The 26,379-nt window shown below is 49.0% G+C and overlaps 2 protein-coding genes across 4 annotated transcripts in view; one reads left to right on the plus strand and one right to left on the minus strand.

The window, feature by feature from the left end:
* The window catches only part of LOC147016339 (uncharacterized), a 46,563-nt gene extending 43,929 nt beyond the window's left edge, over positions 1 to 2,634 (plus strand). For 2 of the 3 annotated variants that reach the window (XM_085844934.1, XM_085844935.1), the window contains one exon: positions 2,201 to 2,634. In XM_085844934.1, coding sequence (XP_085701060.1) covers positions 2,201 to 2,247 — 47 coding nt within the window. In that variant the 3' untranslated portion in view covers positions 2,248 to 2,634. The remainder of the gene's footprint in view (positions 1 to 2,200) is intronic. The other variant, XR_015049026.1, reaches the window with a different exon arrangement.
* Positions 2,635 to 2,797: 163 nt separating this feature from the next.
* Positions 2,798 to 22,810, minus strand: LOC147016341 (uncharacterized). Its single transcript, XM_085844933.1, has 3 exons — positions 22,654 to 22,810; positions 15,148 to 15,257; positions 2,798 to 3,733 (listed from the first exon to the last, which is right to left on the minus strand). The coding sequence occupies exons 1-3, from the start codon at positions 22,715 to 22,717 to the stop codon at positions 2,882 to 2,884; spliced, it is 1,026 nt and encodes a 341-aa protein (XP_085701059.1). The 5' UTR covers positions 22,718 to 22,810; the 3' UTR covers positions 2,798 to 2,881.
* Between the last annotated feature and the right edge of the window lie 3,569 nt (positions 22,811 to 26,379).

Here is a 26,379-nt window from a genome sequence, read left to right on the forward strand (position 1 = left end):
GGACCCTCACCCAAAAAATAGCCATTTTTAGGGGGTAGTTGGATTAAAAATCTATCTTCTCCGAGGGAATTGACTGAATGGAATGGGTTCTTCGGTATTTGAACAGCAAAATGAATTATCTAAAACTTATCATTGTCCGATTTTTCATTTTCGTCCCAAGGCCAAGGTCACAAGGTCAAAAACTGAAAAAATTGTGAATTTTGACAGAAAAATCATCCGACCGCCCAAACTTTGAGAGCTCGGATGACAATATTTTTTATGCGTAATCTTGAGGTCATTCCCCACCCTAAAGTCTTGAAACCATTTTGCTCTATCTCGAACACCTTGCCCGTGACGCCCCCTTCAAGTTTGTTTTTACGCTGATTTCATCAAAGTATGGATAATCCGAGGAGTGTGAAATGCCATATAGCCTATATGACGTTATATTGTTTCTGGAATGTTCCAGAGGAAGTTTTGCACCAAATGTCATAATCCTTGACATTTGACCTTTAAAGGCCACAAAGGTCAAATTTTCAAAGTTGTGGGAATCCAACCGGGTTTTCGACCTTCTTTGACGAACTAACTCCAATAAGCTATAGCACGTATCCCGTTTCCTTATTTTAATGTCCACAACATTGTTTTGTGACCTTTAAAGGTTATGCAAAGGTCAAATTTTGAAAGTTGTTAAACGAAACCGGGTTTTCGACATTTTGCAGGTCATAACCTATCACTCGTACCACATCATGTTGATCATTTTTATAACTTGGTCAAAAATTATCACATCGTCTCATCGTTGACTTCTGAAACGATCTACATCGTCAAATACCGCTCGTGAACCATCGTCGTCTTCAGACTTGTCTTTGTTTCATTCAAGTATCCTTACCTGTTTTGAAGTTTTTAAAAAAAGAAAAAAAAGTATGAGGCATTACATTTCAGCATGAAAGGAAGCCCCTGTACTAATGAAGCTGTGTCACTGGAAAAAAAAACAAGCAAATACTGCATCAGCACCCAAGAGACTATATCTGATCTCGTTTGTGGTGAGTTAGGTATGGTGTGGGTTTAGGTGGGGCGGCTTTGAAAATTGGCCGAGGGCGACAGACAAGGTAAATCCGGCATTGCTTAGCGATACTATTGATATTGAGGAGCGCTTTCACCTTACCCAACGGACGAGTCATGCTTTGGACATTTGCTTTCTGCACAGGTGTACGCATGCAGATGGTCAGGTAACAAGTTGATCTGCCGATCATTTTGACCCACAGGCGTTCGATTGGTTACTGGACAGAAGCCATTTCGAAAATATCTGCAGTTATATTGGGCAGTTTTGTTATTTCCATTGGTAAGGAAACCCGAATGAAAAGATGGATGCAGCTTTACAGGTAAATAATGCTTGCTTTTGTTTTTACATCATCGTCATCATCATTGACTACTGACCTTTGGTGGGGAGAAGGTTGCATTTGCAACCAAGACGACAGTTTTGCTGAAAGTGCAGTTTTAATGAAGAGATTACCACTTTCAAACATCGACGAAGTGATTCTTCACCGTTGAGAGATCGGGGCCAAAAACGATATAGTACTGTATAGTATGATATTTCAAACATGCACTGGGCCCGATATGTTCTCATGGATCAGGCATCACGTGGCGGAGGTATGCGTTCTACCGAATGCCCCTCTAGTTTTTTGTTTATACAGTCGAGGCTTGTGGAATAGCTAGTATACTGAACGGATCAGGACTCAGCAGGACAAAAGGAACAGTAGAGAGTGGGGGGGGGGGGGGTGGGCACCAACAGTAAAGTTGAAGACAATTACTGTGACTCTTGCTGAATGCAAACAAACTAATTTTGTTTTGTTTTCTGAAACATTTCTATGAGCGGTTTCATGCTGATACTGATGCCATAGAAATCACTGAGATGTGATTGGCCATTTCATTGGCAAAATTGGCCATTTCCCGTGATAGCAATTTCCCTCACCGGTATGTGTGTTATATTTATAATTTATTGCACAAGCCTACAGCACCACTAATTCCCACCACCATCTTGTGGTGAAACTCAAAAAACACTCAGTGGCGGTTCTACAATTCGGACCCCGTAGGGTGTCTGTGTAAGTTTCTCTTTTGATTTGCATTCACAATTATACTTTTGTTGATTGTATTAAGCATGGATATGATGGGTATTCTGGCTGTTTGAGCCCTAACTTTATTCGCTGACCCTTTTCTGACCCAATAGGACTTTGCAATGAACTGGGTAACCCCCTGGGGGTGCTGAGAATGTGAAATGATCCACACAAGGATTCAGTAGCAATGAGAACTACGGACACAACTGAAGATGTCTTCAGTGCAGCAAACGTGAACACAAAAAGCCATTTTGACTTTGGCCCTTTCCCGAAGCTGATTGATGTTTTGAGGTCCAGGCGGGTGTATTCCTTCACTGCGGTTTCCTTTCATGAATTCTTATCCCAAAAGGGTGGCTCGGTGGGTCGCCGGTTGTTTGGTTGCTGTGGGATGTTTTGCCGAAGTGACTGGTTAAGTCGAGAGCGAGTAAGTAGAGAGCCTTGGGACTTGGTTGGATGATGGACCCGATTGCTGATGGACCAACCAGCTGAGAAAATGGAACCAGCAGGACATTGCACATGTGTATGTATTCGTTTATGTGACTTTGCAATATGCATATATATGTACATTTATGTTAAGAAGTATAGTCGAATTATTTAATTTGTGAAAATTTACATTTTGGATATTAAAACTGTGAACCAACAAATATTAAAGATAATTATTCTTATGACCTGAACTTGCTGTAGATACTGCAACCAATCATTGGCCCAGGATCTGCCATAAAAATTATTGATGAGTTTGGATTTGCAAAAAACAACCATAATGGTGTGAGTCTGTTTTACTTCACGACATTCATTCAAACAGCATAGTCAACAACTGGAATGTCTTCAAAATCATCTCCCTGGTTATGGCGCTCCAGAGCAATCTCAGGATTCCATGTGTCTTCTAACTGTGACGTCAAATAGTTGGGTCGCCGAGAGGCAGGCTCAGCGGGTCCTCGAGAGGCGGGTCCCTGAGAGGTGGGCTCGTCGGGTCCTCGAGAGGCGGGCCTGGCGGGTCCCCGAGAGGCGGGCTCGGTGGGTCGCCAAAAGGCAGGTCCCCGAAAGGCGGGCTCGGCGGGTCCCTGAGAGGCGGGCCTGGTGGGTCGCCAAAAGGCAGGCTTGGCAGGACCTCGAAAGCCGGACTCGGCGGGTCGCCAGTTGTTTTGTTGCTGTGGGATGTTTTGCCGAAGTGACTGGTTAAGTCGAGAGCCTTGGGAGTTGGTTTGGTGATGGACCCTATTGCTCATGGACCAACCAGCTGAGAAAATAGAGGACTTTGGCGATTTAAGTTGAGGATGATGGAAAGATGTGAAGTCGTATTTTGACTTTTGGTGTGGAGGATGTCGAAAAAATCTGTTGCTGGAAAAATGTGTTCCTTGATGCTTAGGGATTAACTGAGGAGCATGGGAAGCAGGAAAGCTGGTGGAAAAAAACCTCGGTTTTTGAGAGTCCTTGTAGGATGAGAGATAGGCCAGACCACCTGAGTGGCGTTGGTTTGGAGTGATGGGATGTAAACGGGTCATTGGGATGGAGGCACGTTGAACAGGACTTGCAGAGCGCCAGGAAGTTTTCTGGATGTTTTCCGGACAAAATCCAAGAGGACAAAGATTGCAATGAATGGAGGGACATGGCTGCTCCTCCCACATCCCAGTCTGTTCGAGTGCATTCTGTCAGAATCGGGAACATCACAAATCCACATGGTGTCCATGCAATGACCACTAGTTTTACTCAAAAAAACACTACCACTCATTTTGTATCATTCATGTACTGAAAAGGATAATAGCACATTTCGAACTGTGATCTAAAGCTCATGGAGGAGTTTGTGCATAAATCACATGCGGGCAAACACATCAGCAAAACACAACATTAATTACCATCACATTTATAGCAGCAAATGACAAACACACATGGTAGGAGTATAGGGGACTCGAACCTGGTTAACTTGCATTATGAGCCTGGGGTTCAGATGAGAACATGAACAGGCCAAATTAATACCATCCATTGAAAGAAAAGAAGACATTGGAGAATCTCGATATTGTACTATTTCCTTCTAAACTACTTGGACTTGATTGTCTCCAGGTGAGTAAGATGGGTAGCAACGGTCACAGCCTGGAGTGGAGATCCATACTCCAAGATACCAAGGTGGAGTTGCCTCCCCCAAACAGTAGCCAGGAGCCCCCCAATAACCCCCCTCCCTCCACAAGAAGTGACAGCTAGCTGGTGTCGCCACTGCTGCCAGATTTTACCCAACAATTTGTGGCCATGATGGCCATGTTACAGAACATGAAGGCCAAATGAAATAGTGCAATGAAGGCTGGCCAAGCCTGGCAGGACCAAGTGGCAACCAAACTGTAGGCCATTGGGGTCAGGTAGGAGCAAATGGTAACCAAACTGGAGGCCAGATATTGGGGCGAAGCAAGATGAAATAGCAGTGGACTTTGCCGAGGTGAGGTCTGTGAAATGATGGTAATTAGTATTGTTCTATTATTATCATGATTGCATTATTATCATTATTGCGCCCGACTCAGGTTAGGTATGGGAGTATGCACCGGAGCAGTGCGTCGCTACGTCCACTTTCCACTAGTACTCCAAGAGCCACCGTCTGGCCATCCCCCAGGCAGATGCCTGGCCAAACCCCATTTCTTTGGGATGTTGATCAATCTGCTGCAATCACGAGGCACGTGGTCGGTGTGCTGTGTCACGTGGTTGGGTTTTCGTATATCATGCCTCGCCCGCTAGGGGTGGCAGGAGTGTACTTCTGGTCGCGCAATAAAGCGGAGTTGATGCTGGCGCGCGTGCTTCTTGCGTCCCACTGCACCTCGTACACTCTAGTTGGCGACGAGGATGGTTGAATACGGATGTGTGCCCGTTTTCGTCGGAGACGACTTCGGATTGTTTTCGGAGCAATTGGGATGCTATTTCCACGCGAACGATGTGGTCGACGAGAGCAAACAAAAGTCGATCTTGCTCGCTTCGCTTTCGGCGGAGCATTATCGACTACTGAGTGATTTGGTGGTGCCAAACAAGCCCCGGGATGACGAGCTGTCATTTCGGGACATTGTGCAGAAGATGAAAGCACACATGGCGCCGGAGAAGTCATTACAGCTCGCTCGATACCAGTTCGATCGCCTCTCGAAGGGTGCAGAGGAGCGCGTCGCTGATTTCGTGGCGCGGATTAAGCATTCTTCCTTGGCATGCAAGTTCACGGCGGGGGAGCGTCCAGCTCGGCTCAGAGATCGTTTTATTGCTGGTTTACAAGATGCGAAGATGGTTGCAGCGATTTTACGGCTGAAGGGTGAAGCCATTACATTCGACTCGGCAGTCAGCACGGCTACAGCAGTCGAGCAGACTCGCGGGAATGTTTGAGCCATCACCGGCCACGCGGGGTCGCGAGCGCCCCGGGACGCACGCTCGACCTTCGATGCGGGTCGGACGTCGCCGCGCGACCGCGCGTGCGGCGGGGTGACCCCGCGGATATGCTTGGGATGTGAAGGTCGACACCTGCGCTGTGCGTGCCCGTATAAAGGCAACGTGTGTTTAAATTGTCACAAGGTGGGTCATTTGGCGCTTGTGTGCCGTGGGGCGCCGGCCACCGTTAAGGTCATGGACGGCGATGTGCGAGGCGACTCGGGGCGGAACCAGCGGCCGTTGATGGACCTGTTTTCAATTGGCCCGGCGGCGGCGCGCCTGATGACGGTGGAAGTCGAAGTGAACAAAACGCCGATCACGTTCCAGGTCGATACGGGAGCAGTGGTGTCACTCATCGGCGAACAGACCGCGCGTAGACTCAACGGCGTGAAGCTTATCAGGTCAAACCTCACGCTGTTCACGTACACCCGCGAGAAGATAACGCCAGTCGGGATGGCAGACGTGTCTGTGCGGTACCAAGGCCAGGTCACCACGCTTCGGGTGTACGTCGTGCGGGGGAGGGGACCGTCTCTCCTCGGCCGAGATTGGCTGGCCCGCATCAGGCTAGACTGGGCCGCAATTCACCTTGTGCAACCCGTGCCGAGCCGATGGGAGGATCAGTTGGAGAAGATTCTTCAAAGACATCAAGGGTTGTTTAGCGACGACCTTGGGAAACTCAAGGGCATGGAGGCAAAGCTCTTCTTGAAGGAGGGGGTGGTTCCTCGGTTTTGTAAACCACATCCTGTGCCGTATGTCCTGCGGGACAAGGTCAAGGGTGAACTGGATAGGCTGGAGGCCTGTGGAGTGATCGAACGGGTGTCGTGCTCAGATTGGGCCACCCCGGTTGTCACGGTGCTGAAACGGAATGGAGACGTCCGATTGTGCGGGGACTTCAAATCCACGGTTAACCCGGGGCTCAGCGTGGAGCAATATCCATTGCCATCAATCAATGAAATATATGCGCGATTGGCGGGGAGTCGATACTTCACGAAGCTGGACCTGCGTGATGCATATTTTCACCTGCCGATGGATCCCGGGAGTTGCGAGCTTTTGACAATCAACACGTGTCAAGGACTCTATCGATATACCCGACTCTGTTTTGGGATTGCTTCGGCCCCAGCTTTGTGGCAGAAAGCCATGGATCAGGTTTGCATTGGCCTGCCCGCTCAGACCTACCTGGACGATGTGCTCATTGCGGGGAAAACGGCGGACGAGCATCTTGCAAACATTGCCCAAGTGTTGACAAAGCTAGAAGCGTGCGGCCTGCGCTTGAACAGGGACAAGTGCGCGTTCTTCAAGCAGCGCTTGGAATACTTCGGGCACATCATCACGCCGGAGGGGCTGTTGAAAAGTCCTCGGAAGGTGGAGGCGATTCAGCACATGCCACCGCCTCGCGACAAGACGCAGCTGCGCTCGTTCATTGGTATGGCCCAGTATTACCAAAGGTTCGTGCGAGGGCTCAGCTCACAACTTGCGCCGTTAACACGGTTGCTCAGGAAGGACGAGCGCTGTGCTTGGGGGCCTGCACACCAGGCGTCGTTCGACCGCGTCAAGCGGCGGTTCACAGAGGATACGGTCCTCGTGCACTACGAGCCTGCGCGTCCGCTCCTATTGGCATGCGACAGCTCTGCATATGGCATCGGGGCAGTGCTCTCCCACAGGATGGACGATGGTTCCGAGCGGCCTGTTTGTTTTGCATCCCGGACCCTGTCCACAGCAGAGCGCGGATATGCCCAGATTGAGCGTGAGGCTCTCAGCCTCGTCTGGGGTGTGCGGAGGTTTCATCAATACCTGCTGGGGCGGCATTTCACTTTGCAGACGGATCACAAACTGCTTCAATTCATCCTGAGACCCGAGCGCGGGGTGCCGGTGGTAGCGGCCGCGCGAATACAGCGGTGGTGTCTGTTTCTGGGTGCTTACGATTATGATATTCAGTTCCGATGCACTGAGAAGCATGCTAACTGTGACGGGCTCTCACGTTTGCCGTGTGCGGAGGGTCCAGCTGCGTCTGAGTTGGCCGATCGGGTCGATGTTTTCGCGCTGGGCCAGGTCCAAAGCGGGCCGGTCACTGCCAGGCAGGTCGCAGTGGAATCGGCTCGTGATCCGGTGCTTGCCCGTGTCGTCCAGGCAATTTCTACGGGGAATTGGAGCGATCTGCCTTCGACACCGACATTTCAACCTTTCACGTCACGCGCATCGGAGCTGTCGTTGGTCCAACGGTGCGTAATGTGGGGAATGAGGACTGTGATTCCACCGAGGTTCAGGCAGCGGTGTTTGGAAGAACTGCATGTCAGTCACCTTGGCATCGTGAAGACCAAGAGTCTTGCTCGTAGCCTGTTGTGGCCGGGGTTGGACAAAGACATTGAGCAGTTGGTTAAGCGTTGCGCCACGTGCCAGACAGATGCTGATAACCCGCGTCGAGCCTCGGCTCTATGGCCTGCGCCAGACCGACCTTGGCAGAGGGTCCATGTAGATTTTGCGGGACCGGTTAATGGCAAAATGTTTTTGATTGTGATCGATGCTTTCTCTAAATGGCCGGAGGTTGTAGTAATGCAGCATACATCAGCAAACATTACAGTCGAAAAACTGCGGACGATCTTTGCTAATAAAGGATTACCTGAGATCCTGGTCTCTGATAACGGTCCGCAGTTCACCGCAGGTGTATTTGATGAGTTTATGCGTCAAAATGGTATTCGACATCTAAGGTCCGCACCGTATCATCCTGAGACGAATGGCCAAGCTGAGTCGTTTGTCAAGATGTTGAAGCGGGCTTTGCGCAGGGGGGGTGTTGCACCTGTGGAGACGGTGGTCGATGTCTTTTTGCTCCATTACAGGAACGCAGTTCATCCTGTCACGGGTGATTTGCCTGCCATTCGTCTCTATGGACGGGCATTGCGGTCCAGACTAGATTTGCTGTGACCTGGAGGGTCGGGGAGTGGGGCGATGTCGCATCCGACGCGGCTGCGCGGCTTCGATATCCGACGCGGGTAATGGTGCGCGATTATTTCCACGGTTCCAAATGGGTGCCGGCGATGGTCTCTGTGGTGCTGGGGCCGGCGAATTGCATGGTGCGGATTGATGGTGGGGATGTGTGAAGCGGCACGTGGACCAAATGCATGATCGCTGTTCAGCGTCACCCCCCCCCCCCGCACCTCCCCGGGCCGAACGATGTGGGACCCCCACCGGTGATGTCGCCAGCACCTGACGTTGTATCGCCGGGGCTGGTTGGGCTGACGCCCAGGGGGTCTTCGCCTGATGCCGTCCTACCCGGGGACGTCGGGCAGGCTGGGCGGTCGGGGGTGGTTGGGGTGGCGGAAGGTGCGAGTCCGGCGAGGGTGTCACCTCGACCGAGCCGGGAGGCGTCTGAGCCTGGACTGTCTGGCGGCGCTGCCCGTCCGAGGCGGGTCAGGGTGCGGCCGCGGTACTTGGAGGATTATGAGTGTTGATGGGTTTCAGGTGGTCATGTTGTGATTGTCCTTTCATAGTGTGACGGGTCATTTTTACGAGGGGAGGAGTGTGCTGTGTCACGTGGTTGGGTTTTCGTATATCATGCCTCGCCCGCTAGGGGTGGCAGGAGTGTACTTCTGGTCGCGCAATAAAGCGGAGTTGATGCTGGCGCGAGTGCTTCTTGCGTCCCACTGCACCTCGTACACTCTAGTCGGCCCATTGGCCTCCTCCACTCACGAGACTCCCTTGCTGAAAGAATCTGGTGAGCAGGATCAGCATCGGGAATACGAGCCACATGTCCATACAGCGGCAGCTGACGCTCACAGACTATGCAGGTAACAAATCTCATTTGAGTCTCTCTCAGAAACCGCTCGTTGGACACAAAGTCCGACCAGCGATAGCCAAGGATTCTCCGAAGAGACCTGGTCCCAAAGGAATTAAGTCTCCTTCTCAGATCCCTGGTCAGAGTCCACGTCTCACATCCATAGAGCAAGACTGGAAGCACCAAGGACCCGAAGACTCGGACTTTCGTCCTCCCGCACATGTACCGGCAGCGCCACACCCCATGAAGCACTGAATCATGACTCCCCGGGCCTGACCCAGACGTCTGTTGACCTCTGGCTCATAGCTAGCAGAGACATGAATATCACTGCCAAGGTAAGTGAATATCTCCGTGACCTCAACATCCTCGCCACAAACAGGAACAGACAGGATAGCAGCATCCAAGATATCATTGAAAGCCTGCATCTTAGTTTTGACCCTGGAAACCCGTAATCCCAGCGGCTCCGAGTCCTCATTCAGCACCTCGAGGGCCCCCAAAAGGATATCCAGAGTCTCCGCAAGGATGACTGCATCATCTGCCAAATCAAGGTCAGAGATCTTGATATTCCCAAACGATGCACTTCAACTTGATCTCTCCGGCATCCTCCCCAGAATGCAGTCCATACAAGTGCTGAAAAGCGTGGGGGCCAGTACACACCCCTGTTGAACTCGAGTAACAACTGGAAATAAGTCAGAGATGGTACCACCACATTTCACAGCACTCTCAGTTCCAGAGTATAGTTCAGACATCAGATTGATCAGATTTGGTGGCACCCCATAAAGACCAAGAATCTTCCAGAGGGCATCTCGATTCACTGAATCAAACGCTTTACAGAGATCAACATAGGCTGCAAGCAGCCCCTGCCAAAACTCTCGTCTGCGTTTAGTGAGGACCCGAAGAGCAAGGATACGGTCAATTGTTGACCTCTTGGTGAAAAACCTGACTGCTCTGGGCGCTGGTATTCAAGCAGATGGTGTCGAACCATCCATCTATCGAGACCATACTCTGTGCAGAGCGTTGGTGCTGCCTAAGCAGTCTCCTTCACTGTTGAGTACAATCCTGGACGGGTCGCCACTCCGACACAGGATACCAGCAAGCTGGCACTCATTTTTCCGACCTTGGAAGGATGACAGAGTCATCCCCACCTGGTATTAATTCAACAGTTGCGGGGGGGGGGGGATTTGAGCTCAGGATCCCAGGATCCCAAGCCCACCACCTGAATTATGAAGCAAACAACAGGCACACTTGACCCAAGTTTGATTTTAATCCCTTCAGCTGTTTTCAAATCTCTCATTTTTACCTGACTTGACATTTAACCTTTGAACTCTTGACAACTTAATTGAATCAATTTATATATGCATCATGATACATACTTGTATTAAGATTGACGAGGAAACCTTCAGCAATCCTCAAGTTATCTCGGGAAAGAAAACCTATCGCGGACCTTTGACCTCTATCAAGAATTAACCGAGCAAAGACCTTGCCCGGCACTGAGAGCAGCGTCACCCCTCGGTAGTTGTTGCAGTCCTGGCGATCACCCTTCTCTTTCCAGAGAGGGACAAAAAGGCCCCTTTTCCAGTCAGTTGGGATGATGCCTGTGTTCCAGGCAGAGCACAAAACTGCATGCAATGACACGAATACAGCATTTCCACCAGCTTTGAGAAGTTTGACATGGGTGCCACAAATCTCGGGAGCTTTACCCCATTTCAACCGGTTCACCACAGACTGTTTCCACAAACGAAGGTGGACCACAGTTGATTGGAGGGTCAGCAATAGGGATAGTAACACCCCTGACATCAAACTCGACAGCTGGTGGATCAGTCTGGTACAACCGCTCAAAGTAACCGGCCCAGTGGGCCTTCACTTCGGACTCCTCTGTCAAGAGACCACCACCCTCCGCTCTAACTGCAGTACACTGAGGGATGGACTTGGAGGAACACAATGCGCAAATTCCCCTGAAAGCAGGACTAGAATCACTTGCCCACAGGTGATGCTCTACCCCCTCACAGATTCCTCGCACATAGGCCGCCTTTGTCCACCCTTCGTGCACGCACAGTTTTATGCCTCAACTCCCTGAACAGCTCAGTTCTGCCATTCACCCAGGGCCTGCGACTTTGGTCAATGTTATCCAGTGTCCCTTGAGAGACAAAATTCTTCGCCCGACGGTGAGTTCCAAGACATCCACTGGCAACATCAAGGACGGTGGTCTTGAAGGAACTCCACAACTCTTCAGGATCCCCAAAAGCACCCAGACCCCCAAATCTCCACTCGGCCTGTTCACAAACTCCTTAGCCATCCTCTCATCCTTGAGCTGGTCAACATCCAGTGTAGGCTGGGATGGTACCATTCTCCTGGATTTAAGCTGCAACTTCAGAGTTCCTACAACAAGTCTGTGGTCATTATTGAGGAACTGAGAACTCTGGTGGACTCTGCAGTTCTGGAGCATCCTCCAGCAACCATAAACGAGCACATGGTCAATCAAAGGAACAAAGCAAGTAAAGTCAAGGAACTTAGTGCTATTCTGGTTCACAGTTCCAGACCCATGGGGACCAACACATGTCTCATAACCATCGCTATCAGTTCCAGTCGATGCATTGAAATCCCCCAAGGCTGGAAGAGTATCTCGCCTGAGACACTGAGCAACCACAGACTCGAGCGTGGCATAGAATGCGTCCTTCACAGTGAGATCACTCACCTCAGTCGGAGCACATCCAGAGACCAGGAAACGACAGCCACGAAGTGAAGAATCCTTCGTCTCAAAATATGCTCGTTGACCGGTGTTACATCAGTTATTACGGGAGTGAGTTTCTTGGATTAAGCGACAGCAACTCCTTGGGCATGGTCACCAACAGAGCGACCATACCAACAGGAGGTGTCAACACACACATGATCTCATCACTGTCCGGTCTCTGAACCTCAGAGAGTGCTGCAATACTAATGTCCAAACGCTGGAGCTCAGATGATAGCCAAGACAGATGATCATCCTCTCTTCGAGTGAAGATATTCCACGCACCCACCTGAAGGGACCACAAAAGTACCACTTAAGGAGGTCATAGCTCAGCACCACCCCGACACACACCATCACAACCTGACCGAGGAAGGTTTCCCCATGATTTTCCTCCTATCATCAAATAATGGGGGCCGGAAATGCTTTTCCTCAATCGCGTCATCTGGTGAGCACAAGGCAGCTGCACAGGATGTCCTCCCATGGAGTGGGTTTTTAGTTTTGTGCGTTTTGCGGAGTGAAGTGTTTTATGGTGGCCGGAGTGCAAATCCTGTCGCCAACCTCCTAGAAAGAGGTATCCAACTGCAGGACGATGTCCACAGACGTAGTTGGGTACCAGATATGGATGGCCGTTTGCTCACAAGGAGCTCCTCTGTCCTTTGAGGGGTGTGTACTCTGCTCGTATTCTATCCATTCTGATGAAAAAACTTCTGCATTTTTTTTGATGTTCTTCTTGATCTTAAATGGCTCAATCGCATCACTTCAGCACCATGAAGCAAGAATGTATCTTACACCTTCATAGAGTTGGGGCATTCTCACACGATTTTGTATCAACCTTTACTAACAATTACATTGTCGGTGTTACATTAACAATAGATGTTGAATCTGCACAAGATACCATTTACAAATCGATCTGACATGAATTATCCAATTGAAAGCAAACTTGCCAGGGGGACTAGCGGTCACTTCGACAGCGGTTGGAGTGACTCAATTTGCCCACCTCCTCGAGGGGGTTTTTGTTTTTCCCACCTTGGATGAACTCTGTGTTGAGGTGTATAAATAGCTTATCGTGGAGCACACCTACCGGAAGTAAAAATGACAAGCCGGGAGGCGACGATGGTTCGCGGGCATTATTGAGGAAGCCCTACCGTAAAAAACCCATCTCTTCCGTCAAAATTGACCAAATCAAATCGGATTTTTTTTTATATGTTGTACTTATGGATATTACGCGGAGCTTCTAGGAAATGAAATTGCGAGAACAAAAGTTCAAGTGGGCGTAGCTCTGCCCACAAGGGGCGTGGGACGCCCTTCATACAAAAAGACACAACTAGACCATGATATCCAGCTTGTGTCCAAGTTTCATCAAAATCGGTTGACTCCTCTGGCCTCCAGAGCTGTCCATTACAAAGAGACTTGTAAGCCGGTAGGTGACATGGATGGTCGCTACATAATTGCATACTAGTCATACAGTTTTTGACGGATCGGGATGAAATTTTTTGACAAAGAGGTTGATTATAGTGCGCATAAAAACGCGGAAGCCGATTTTTGATTTTCGAAAAAAGAAAATATATAAATATTTTTCGGATTTTTTTTTTCAAAAATTTCAAAGTCCCGTTGCTAGGCAACGGTGGTGTCCATAGCAACGGTGCTCAAAAGCATACAACTCGATCCTGGTATGAACGTACCAGTCAAGTTTCATCAAAATCGGTTGACTCCTCTGGCCTCCAGAGCTGTCCATTACATACATACAGACAGACGGAAAACCTGAGAATAACGGTAGTCTCGCCGACCACCCATCAGACAGACACACAAACACAACGAACATAGTGGTTACTGCTGGCACCCGCGAACCAATTACATTTTTAAACAGTGGCTACTGCTATTTAACACAAAACTGAAGGAAATTGGAGGAAACCCGACATCCTTGACGCGTTCTATGAGATTGTCGCGTTTGCCACAGACTAACGGATCCGAGCTGTCTCGACTTGCTAGGCCTCAAGCTAGGCCACAATGAACTTCAGCCAATAAAAGTGCTTAAATGATCAGTGTTTACGCACGAAGTATGTGTCTCATTGCCCGTCCGATTTTCTATAGCCATCGGATTATATGTGGACAATATATCGATTATTATTAACTTGTACTTTGGAGCCTTGTATGTGATTTCTCCCGTTCATGGTTTTAAGTGTGATGTGCCATTTGCCCTCATCCCCCTTATTGCCGAATCGTTACCTTTATTCGACCCATAAACCCTATTACTAACGGCCGTCGGCATTGCTTAATACGCGCCTGAGGGAAGTTTGGAGAACATTGGACGTACTTACACATGGGCGGTGTATAGGGTAAGAGTCGCTGGTCCACACACCCAACGGAAGTAAAAGTTATTATAACCATTGGCTGACTTCTGGTGACATTGATGATCAGATCTCTCCAAACCACGCTGTCCTGCATTCTTTTCCGAAGTTCTGGCAGAGACAGCTTTGTTGCAGCTTTTATCTTCTTCTTCTTCTTCTTCTTCTTCTTCTTCTTCTTCTTCTTCTTCTTCTTCTTCTTCTTCTTCTTCTTCTTCTTCTTCTTCTTCTTCTTCTTCTTCTTCTTCTTCTTCTTCTTCTTCTTCTTCTTCTTCTTCTTCTTCTTCTTCTTCTTCTTCTTCTTCTTCTTCTTCTTCTTCTTCTTCTTCTTCTTCTTCTTCTTCTTCTTCTTCTTCTTCTTCTTCTTCTTCTCAACCTCACCAGCCTGGTTGACTTCTCCACACTTTCGCTTTCTGCATGCATATGGTGTGTACAACCAAAGTAGGACAGTTTCTCTTTTAGCATCAGCGCTGCTGATGTAAGTGTTTTGGAACATTGAGAATAATAATAATCATCATCATCATCTCGAATCTAGACGACAGCTCCACGTGGTGGACATGGTGTTCAATGGAACCTGGCCAGCCGGTTCGTGAAAGACTTGGGCCGAGCTTCCCCCGGCCGAGCCCACAAGAACGTGGGATTAATTGTGGCCGTGAGAGAAGGATATTAACCGTGCCGGCCGCATGTTAAACACATCCACAGGACGAGGTGGTGCCTGTGATTTGGGGGTCCTGATGGGAGAGGGTGTTCCACTTCTCGTGCATGAAACACATGTTCACAGCACGTAATACGTTGTATACTTTACAGCACGAAATACGTTGTATACTTTACTGGGATTGTGTTGATGTACTCGGTAGCGGGGTAGTGGCGGAAGCGCACCGCACGGCGCACATCACACAGGCACAACCACGGGCTCCAAGGGGACCATTGTGGCGGGAACTCTGCAATCAATTGAAGGAAATGGAGTGGGGTTGTTGGGGTGAAGAAAATCTTGAGAATACAGAACAACGAATGAGATAAAGGATTATCAGAACAAATGCGGCATTTGTGTTACAATGAAGGATTTGCATCGGTGAACGAAACTCCACATGGTGTACCATCACAACTCCACGTGGTGTACCATCACACCTCCACATGTACCATCACGACTCCACATGGTGTACCAACCATCACGACCACATAGTGTACCATCACACCTCCACATGGTGTACCATCACAACTCCACATGGTGTACCAACCATCACGACTCCACATGGTGTACCATCACAACTCCACATGGTGTACCATCACAACTCCACATGGTGTACCATCACGACTCCACATGGTGTACCATCACAACTCCACATGGTGTACCAACCATCACGACCACATAGTGTACCATCACAACTCCACATGGTGTACCATCACAACTCCACATGGTGTACCATCACAACTCCACATGGTGTACCAACCATCACGACCACATAGTGTACCATCACAACTCCACATGGTGTACCATCACAACTCCACATGGTGTACCATCACAACTCCACATGGTGTACCAACCATCACGACCACATAGTGTACCATCACACCTCCACATGGTGTACCATCACAACTCCACGTGGTGTACCATCACACCTCCACATGTACCATCACGACTCCACATGGTGTACCAACCATCACGACCACATAGTGTACCATCACACCTCCACATGTACCATCACGACTCCACATGATGCACCCTACTAACACAACTCTATGTGGTATCTGTTACAAGGCCACATGTACCATCACAACTCCACATGTACCCTCACAACTCCACATGGTGTACCATCACACCTCCACATGTACCATTACGACTCCACATGGTGCACCCTACTAACACAACTCTATGTGGTATCTGTTGCAAGGCCACATGTACCATCACGACTCCACATGTACCCTCACAACTCCACATGGTGCACCCTACTAACACAACTCTATGTGGTATCTGTTACAAGGCCACATGTACCATCATAACTCCACATGTACCCTCACCACTCCACATGGTGCACCCTACTAACACAACTCTATGTGGTATCTGTTACAAGGCCACATGTACCATCACAACTCCACATGTACCCTCACAACTCCACATGGTGCACCCTACCAACACAACTCTATGTGGTATCTGTTACAAGGCCACATGTACCATCACAACTCCACATGTACCCTCACAACTCCACATGGTGTACCATCACACCTCCACATGTACCATTACGACTCCACATGGTGCACCCTACTAACACAACTCTATGTGGTATCTGTTACAAGGCCACATGTACCATCACAACTCCACATGTACCCTCACAACTCCACATGGTGCACCCTACCAACACAACTCTATGTGGTATCTGTTACAAGGCCAGATGTACCATCACAACTCCACATGTACCCTCACAACTCCACATGGTGTACCATCACACCTCCACATGTACCATTACGACTCCACATGGTGCACCCTACTAACACAACTCTATGTGGTATCTGTTACAAGGCCACATGTACCATCACAACTCCACATGTACCCTCACAACTCCACATGGTGCACCCTACTAACACAACTCTATGTGGTATCTGTTACAAGGCCACATGTACCATCACAACTCCACATGTACCCTCACAACTCCACATGGTGCACCCTACTAACACAACTCTATGTGGTATCTGTTACAAGGCCACATATACCATCACGACTCCACATGGTGCACCCTACTAACACAACTCTATGTGGTATCTGTTACAAGGCCACATGTACCATCACAACTCCACATGTACCCTCACAACTCCACATGGTGCACCCTACCAACACAACTCTATGTGGTATCTGTTACAAGGCCACATGTACCATCACAACTCCACATGTACCCTCACAACTCCACATGGTGTACCATCACACCTCCACATGTACCATTACGACTCCACATGGTGCACCCCACTAACACAACTCTATGTGGTATCTGTTACAAGACCACATGTACCATCACGACTCCACATGTACCATCACAACTCCACATGTACCATCACGACTCCACATGGTGCACCCTACTAACACAACTCTATGTGGTATCTGTTACAAGACCACATGTACCATCACGACTCCACATGTACCATCACGACTCCACATGGTGTACCATCACACCTCCACATGTACCATCACAACTCAACATGTACCCTCACAACTCCACATGGTGCACCCTACTAACACAACTCTTTGTGGTATCTGTTACAAGGCCACATGTACCATGACAACTCCACATGTACCATCACGACTCCACATGGTGCACCCTACTAACACAACTCTATGTGGTATCTGTTACAAGACCACATGTACCATCACGACTCCACATGTACCATCACGACTCCACATAGTGCACCCTACTAACACAACTCTATGTGGTATCTGTTACAAGACCACATGTACCATCACAACTCCACATGTACCATCACGACTCCACATGGTGCACCCAACTAACACAACTCTATGTGGTATCTGTTACAAGGCCACATGTACCATCACAACTCCACATGTACCCTCACAACTCCACATGGTGCACCCTACTAACACAACTCTATGTGGTATCTGTTACAAGGCCACATATACCATCACGACTCCACATGGTGCACCCTACTAACACAACTCTATGTGGTATCTGTTACAAGGCCACATGTACCATCACAACTCCACATGTACCCTCACAACTCCACATGGTGCACCCTACCAACACAACTCTATGTGGTATCTGTTACAAGGCCACATGTACCATCACAACTCCACATGTACCCTCACAACTCCACATGGTGTACCATCACACCTCCACATGTACCATTACGACTCCACATGGTGCACCCCACTAACACAACTCTATGTGGTATCTGTTACAAGGCCACATGTACCATCACAACTCCACATGTACCCTCACGACTCCACATGGTGCACCCTACTAACACAACTCCATGTGGTATCTGTTACAAGGCCACATGTACCATCACAACTCCACATGTACCCTCACGACTCCACATGGTGCACCCTACTAACACAACTCTATGTGGTATCTGTTACAAGACCACATGTACCATCACAACTCCACATGTACCCTCACGACTCCACATGGTGCACCCTACTAACACAACTCCATGTGGTATCTGTTACAAGGCCACATGTACCATCACAACTCCACATGTACCCTCACAACTCCACATGGTGCACCCTACCAACACAACTCGATGTGGTATCTGTTACAAGGCCACATGTACCATCACAACTCCACATGTACCCTCACAACTCCACATGGTGTACCATCACACCTCCACATGTACCATTACGACTCCACATGGTGCACCCTACTAACACAACTCTATGTGGTATCTGTTACAAGGCCACATGTACCCTCACGACTCCACATGGTGCACCCTACTAACACAACTCTATGTGGTATCTGTTACAAGGCCACATGTACCATCACGACTCCACATGTACCCTCACAACTCCACATGGTGCACCCTACTAACACAACTCTATGTGGTATCTGTTACAAGACCACATGTACCATCACAACTCCACATGTACCCTCACGACTCCACATGGTGCACCCTACTAACACAACTCTATGTGGTATCTGTTACAAGGCCACATGTACCATCACAACTCCACATGTACCATCACAACTCCACATGTACCATCACGACTCCACATAGTGCACCCTACTAACACAACTCTATGTGGTATCTGTTACAAGACCACATGTACCATCACAACTCAACATGTACCCTCACAACTCCACATGGTGCACCCTACGAACACAACTCTATGTGGTATCTGTTACAAGGCCACATGTACCATCACAACTCCACATGTACCCTCACAACTCCACATGGTGCACCCTACCAACACAACTCTATGTGGTATCTGTTACAAGGCCACATGTACCATCACAACTCCACATGTACCCTCACAACTCCACATGGTGTACCATCACACCTCCACATGTACCATTACGACTCCACATGGTGCACCCTACTAACACAACTCTATGTGGTATCTGTTACAAGGCCACATGTACCCTCACGACTCCACATGGTGCACCCTACTAACACAACTCTATGTGGTATCTGTTACAAGGCCACATGTACCATCACGACTCCACATGTACCCTCACAACTCCACATGGTGCACCCTACTAACACAACTCTATGTGGTATCTGTTACAAGACCACATGTACCATCACAACTCCACATGTACCCTCACGACTCCACATGGTGCACCCTACTAACACAACTCTATGTGGTATCTGTTACAAGGCCACATGTACCATCACAACTCCACATGTACCATCACGACTCCACATGGTGCACCCTACTAACACAACTCTATGTGGTATCTGTTACAAGACCACATGTACCATCACAACTCAACATGTACCCTCACAACTCCACATGGTGCACCCTACTAACACAACTCTTTGTGGTATCTGTTACAAGGCCACATGTACCATGACAACTCCACATGTACCATCACGACTCCACATGGTGCACCCTACTAACACAACTCTATGTGGTATCTGTTACAAGACCACATGTACCATCACGACTCCACATGTACCATCACGACTCCACATGGTGTACCATCACACCTCCACATGTACCATCACAACTCCACATGTACCATCACGACTCCACATGGTGCACCCTACTAACACAACTCTATGTGGTATCTGTTACAAGGCCACATGTACCATCACAACTCCACATGTACCCTCACAACTCCACATGGTGCACCCTACCAACACAACTCTATGTGGTATCTGTTACAAGGCCACATGTACCATCACAACTCCACATGTACCCTCACAACTCCACATGGTGCACCCTACCAACACAACTCTATGTGGTATCTGTTACAAGGCCACATGTACCATCACAACTCCACATGTACCATCACAACTCAACATGTACCCTCACAACTCCACATGGTGCACCCTACTAACACAACTCTTTGTGGTATCTGTTACAAGGCCACATGTACCATGACAACTCCACATGTACCATCACGACTCCACATGGTGCACCCTACTAACACAACTCTATGTGGTATCTGTTACAAGACCACATGTACCATCACGACTCCACATGTACCATCACGACTCCACATGGTGTACCATCACACCTCCACATGTACCATCACAACTCCACATGTACCATCACGACTCCACATGGTGCACCCTACTAACACAACTCTATGTGGTATCTGTTACAAGGCCACATGTACCATCACAACTCCACATGTACCCTCACAACTCCACATGGTGCACCCTACCAACACAACTCTATGTGGTATCTGTTACAAGGCCACATGTACCATCACAACTCCACATGTACCCTCACAACTCCACATGGTGTACCATCACACCTCCACATGTACCATTACGACTCCACATGGTGCACCCTACTAACACAACTCTATGTGGTATCTGTTACAAGGCCACATGTACCATCACAACTCCACATGTACCCTCACAACTCCACATGGTGCACCCTACCAACACAACTCTATGTGGTATCTGTTACAAGGCCACATGTACCATCACAACTCCACATGTACCCTCACAACTCCACATGGTGCACCCTACTAACACAACTCTATGTGGTATCTGTTACAAGACCACATGTACCATCACAACTCAACATGTACCCTCACAACTCCACATGGTGCACCCTACTAACACAACTCTATGTGGTATCTGTTACAAGGCCACATGTACCATCACAACTCCACATGTACCATCACGACTCCACATGGTGCACCCTACTAACACAACTCTATGTGGTATCTGTTACAAGACCACATGTACCATCACGACTCCACATGTACCATCACGACTCCACATGGTGTACCATCACACCTCCACATGTACCATCACAACTCCACATGTACCATCACGACTCCACATGGTGCACCCTACTAACACAACTCTATGTGGTATCTGTTACAAGGCCACATGTACCATCACAACTCCACATGTACCCTCACAACTCCACATGGTGCACCCTACCAACACAACTCGATGTGGTATCTGTTACAAGGCCACATGTACCATCACAACTCCACTTGTACCCTCACAACTCCACATGGTGTACCATCACACCTCCACATGTACCATTACGACTCCACATGGTGCACCCTACTAACACAACTCTATGTGGTATCTGTTACAAGGCCACATGTACCATCACAACTCCACATGTACCCTCACAACTCCACATGGTGCACCCTACTAACACAACTCTATGTGGTATCTGTTACAAGACCACATGTACCATCACAACTCCACATGTACCCTCACGACTCCACATGGTGCACCCTACTAACACAACTCTATGTGGTATCTGTTACAAGGCCACATGTACCATCACGACTCCACATGTACCCTCACAACTCCACATGGTGTACCATCACACCTCCACATGTACCATTACGACTCCACATGGTGCACCCTACTAACACAACTCTATGTGGTATCTGTTACAAGACCACATGTACCATCACAACTCCACATGTACCCTCACGACTCCACATGGTGCACCCTACTAACACAACTCTATGTGGTATCTGTTACAAGACCACATGTACCATCACGACTCCACATGTACCATCACGACTCCACATGGTGCACCCTACTAACACAACTCTATGTGGTATCTGTTACAAGGCCACATGTACCATCACAACTCCACATGTACCATCACGACTCCACATGGTGCACCCTACTAACACAACTCTATGTGGTATCTGTTACAAGACCACATGTACCATCACAACTCCACATGTACCCTCACGACTCCACATGGTGCACCCTACTAACACAACTCTATGTGGTATCTGTTACAAGACCACATGTACCATCACGACTCCACATGTACCATCACGACTCCACATGGTGTACCATCACACCTCCACATGTACCATCACAACTCCACATGTACCATCACGACTCCACATGGTGCACCCTACTAACACAACTCTATGTGGTATCTGTTACAAGACCTCTCTACCTCCTTGTTGGTAATACAGGTATTTTCGAATCATCCGAAGTGTATTTCGAGGACATGAAGAGTTCACCACATTGTTTGGACTGGTTGGGGCGGGTAGATTAACCTCTCCCTGAAGCATTCGTAAGCCAGCTGGGTTTTCTTTTTTGGGGGGAATATCGGACTCACGCTTCGGTATCCAGATACTTATGTACTTCTCCATTCAATCCAATTTCACCCATAAAATCGGGGAAATCCTCGGGTAAAGCAATCCGACATTTAATTACCTCCCGCAGACGGGTCCATTATCAGTGTGAGTACCATGAACCATTTGACGGTCGATTCGTTCATGTTTTCAGCAGCAAACACAACCAGGTCCACAAACAAACCGGAACGTCAAGGCACGCAGTGAGGCGTGTTTCCATGGCGACGAGCGATGAGGGAAGAAGGCGGTGTTCGGGTGGGGTGGAGCGGTGTTCGGGTGGGGTGGAGCGGTGTTCGGGTGGGGGTGGGGGTGGCGCTGTGTTTGGGTGGGGGTGGGGTGGGGTGGCGCGGTGTTCGGGTGGGGGTGGGGGTGGAGCGGTGTTCTGGTGGGGGTGGGGGTGGCGCGGTGTTCGGGTGGGGGTGGGGGTGGCGCGGTGTTCGGGTGGGGGTGGCGCGGTGTTCGGGTGGGGGTTGGGGTGGCTCGGTGTTTGGGTGGGGGTGGCGCGGTGTTCGGGTGGGGGTCGAGCGGTGTTCGTGTGGGGGTCGAGCGGTGTTCGGGTGGGGATGGAGCGGTGTTCGTGTGGGGTGGAGCGGTGTTCGGGTGGGGGTGGAGCGGTGTTCCGGTGGAGGTGGAGCGGTGTTCGGGTGGGGGTAGAGCGGTGTTCGGGTGGGGGTGGAGCGGTGTTCGGGTGGGGGTGGGGGTGGCGCGGTGTTTGGGTGGGGGTGGAGTTGGGGTGGCGCGGTGTTCGGGTGGGGGTGGGGGTGGAGCGGTGTTCGGGTGGGGGTTGGGGTGGCTCGGTGTTTGGGTGGGGGTGGCGCGGTGTTCGGGTGGGGGTCGAGCGGTGTTCGGGTGGGGGTCGAGCGGTGTTCGGGTGGGGATGGAGTGGTGTTCGTGTGGGGTGGAGCGGTGTTCGGGTGGGGTGGAGCGGTGTTCGTGTGGGGTGGAGCGGTGTTCGAGTGGGTATGGAGCGGTGTTCGTGTGGGGTGGAGCGGTGTTCGTGTGGGATGGAGCGGTGTTCGTGTGGGGTGGAGCGGTGTTCGGGTGGGGTGGAGCGGTGTTCGTGTGGGGTGGAGCGGTGTTCGGGTGGGGATGGAGCGGTGTTCGTGTGGGGTGGAGCGGTGTTCGGGTGGGGTGGAGCGGCGGTGGTTTCAGGTTCTCGAGTAATTGTTAATGAATCCTCCTTTGATGTTACCGCGAGACATTAATCAAACTCTTTATCGAAGTATATCGTTAAAATATCACCGTGAAGTGAAATACTTGTTTGAAATGTTCTATTTTGTGTTTCCATTTACAACATACCGCGTTTCCAAAAGCCATTGGTGCTTAAAAATCCTAACTGGACGTTTCGTTGTGAATACACGAGATGAGCTGAACAAGTCTGAAATACTATTACTCGCTCGCCTTTTGGGTGGTTCTCACACACAATCACACACACACACACACACACACACACACACACACACACACACACACACACACACACACACACACACACACACACACACACACACACACACACACACACACACACACACACACACACACACACACACACACATTCACACTTTCCTCATTCATATTTTTTATGCCTATTCATCATTGCTCTGAATCTTTGTGTACATCGCTTTTGTAAGTACTATAGTTTTCAAATTAGGAGTTTGGAGCGATTTCATGCATTCTATGATACCATTTTCCACGATCTACTCTCACGGACTAATTAAAGTATATCATCGAAACATTATTTCAGCTTTGAGGATCGGATATCGTCCAGACTAAATCAGTGTCGAAATCTGTTGTGAAATCTGATAATTTAAAGAAATAACAAGTCTTATAACTTAGCCGATATACCTATTTACTTGAAACAAGCGAGGCAACGTTCCCTCCTCCACACACACACACACACACACACACACACACACACACACACACACACACACACACACACACACACACACACACACACACACACACACACACACACACACACACACACACACACACACACACACACACACACACACAAGAAAATGTGGAATTTCCAAAGCATTAAATTTATCTTTTTCAACTGTTTGGAGAATTATATTGAGGAAACAAAAAGTTGAGGAATGTGCCAAAATTAAGCAGCTTCATTGAGATATATGATTTAATGCATTCACTGCACGACCTCGCACCTCTCCCGCAGAGTGACTGCCTATCCATTGCATCTGCCAGATCTGTGTATATTTTTGGAGGTTTCGCTTGGTGCTCTCCAGGGACTCAAAGCAAATTTGGTGAAAAACGGACGTTCTAAAATTAAGTTATAACACTTGCGCATTAAGTGTATGTGTGTGTATGAAACTTTGCATGCATACTAAGGGAACTAAGGGAAATTAAGGAACTAAGGGAAATAATAAGGGAAAATTAAGTTATAACACTTGCGCCGAACCGATGTGCCACGTGACACGTGCACTGACGAGCAGGTAACATGGCAGATTATCTGCAATGTTTATTTCACGAGCGATTAAACTTTGCAATGTCTCCAGGGTTGTTCTACATTATAGAGCACCTCTTTTGTGGATAAAATCATTATTTGAACAAATTCATTTTGTTTCATTAACTACTGTGTGTGAGGTGAAGACCGGCTTTAAAGTTAAAAGGATCCTATGTGGTATGCAGCCACAGACTGGCCAGCTATTCCTTATCAACCACTTAATCAGATTGCTTGCTTGAGTGCTTAAGCCACTTGCTGAGCACCCGATACTTGGCAGCGGTACCACGCTGCATCCTTCTGAGTGAATCGTTCACTCGCTGCAGACGCTTTTACCACGCCACGTCATTCAGTGCGAATGGTTCGTGCTCCGTCATCCTGAGCGAGTGGTTCATGCTCCGTCATCCTGAGTGTGTGGTTCGTGCTCCATCATCCTGAGTGCGTGGTTCGTGCTCCATCATCCTGAGTAAGTGGTTCATGCTCCATCACCCTGAGCGAATGGTCTGTGCTCCATCATCCTGAGCGAGTGGTTCGTGCTCCGTCATACTGAGTGTGTGGTTTGTACTCCGACTTCCTGAGTAAGTGGTTCGTGCTCCATCATCCTGAGTGCGTGGTTCGTGCTCCATCATCCTGAGTAAGTGGTTCGTGCTCCATCACCCTGAGCGAATGGTCTGTGCTCCATCATCCTGAGCGAGTGGTTCGTGCTCCGTCATACTGAGCGAGTTCTTGTGAAATAACACCTGATTTCCAAGTAATTTGCCATATTTACGTGTTCTCAATTACCCAGCCAATTTTTTTTTTTTTTTTACACTCGTCACACGCAGCTGTTTATGAAGATTAATGATTGTGAACATATCCCTGAAACGTCTATATAAATGCAACGTTGTTTTTCAGGAAAGCTACTCATGGTTTTTGGGTTGTGTACAGTATGTACTGCAGTCGACAATCACACTGACTCCAACCTGCCGATTCCCCAAAAATTGCCCATACCGGACAAGCGTGTGTGTGTGTGTGTGTGTGTGTGTGTGTGTGTGTGTGTGTGTGTGTGTGTGTATGTGCGTGTGTGTTGTTCATGAAGCATAATATTCTCTCTGCTCAGTCCCCTACCCCCACCCCCTCTCCCTCTCTCTCTTTGCTCTATCTCCTCCCAATACAGTGCAGCACCCTCTTCCCACACCTCTCTCGCTCTCCCATCCTCTCTCTCTCTCTCTCTCTCTCTCTCTCTCTCTCTCTCTCTCTCTCTCTCTCTCTCTCTCTCTCTCTCTCTCTCTCTCTCTCTCTCTGTGTGCCTGTCTCTGTCTCTGGGAATATCCGAACAGTGGTTATGTCTGGACGGTGTTT

This window comes from Eptatretus burgeri, chromosome 11 (assembly GCF_056783735.1).
Source record: "Eptatretus burgeri isolate ZD-2024b chromosome 11, Ebu_testis_v1, whole genome shotgun sequence".
NCBI lineage: Eukaryota > Metazoa > Chordata > Myxini > Myxiniformes > Myxinidae > Eptatretus > Eptatretus burgeri.

Coding starts and splice junctions, on each gene's coding strand:
- LOC147016341 (XM_085844933.1), bottom strand. CDS start 22,717: ATGAACGAATCGACCGTCAAATGGTTCATGGTACTCACACTGATAATG. Junction 15,258..22,653: donor AATGGACCCGTCTGCGGGAG/GTAATTAAATGT, acceptor AATTGATTGCAG/AGTTCCCGCCACAATGGTCC. Junction 3,734..15,147: donor AGTACATCAACACAATCCCA/GTAAAGTATACA, acceptor CGATTCTGACAG/AATGCACTCGAACAGACTGG.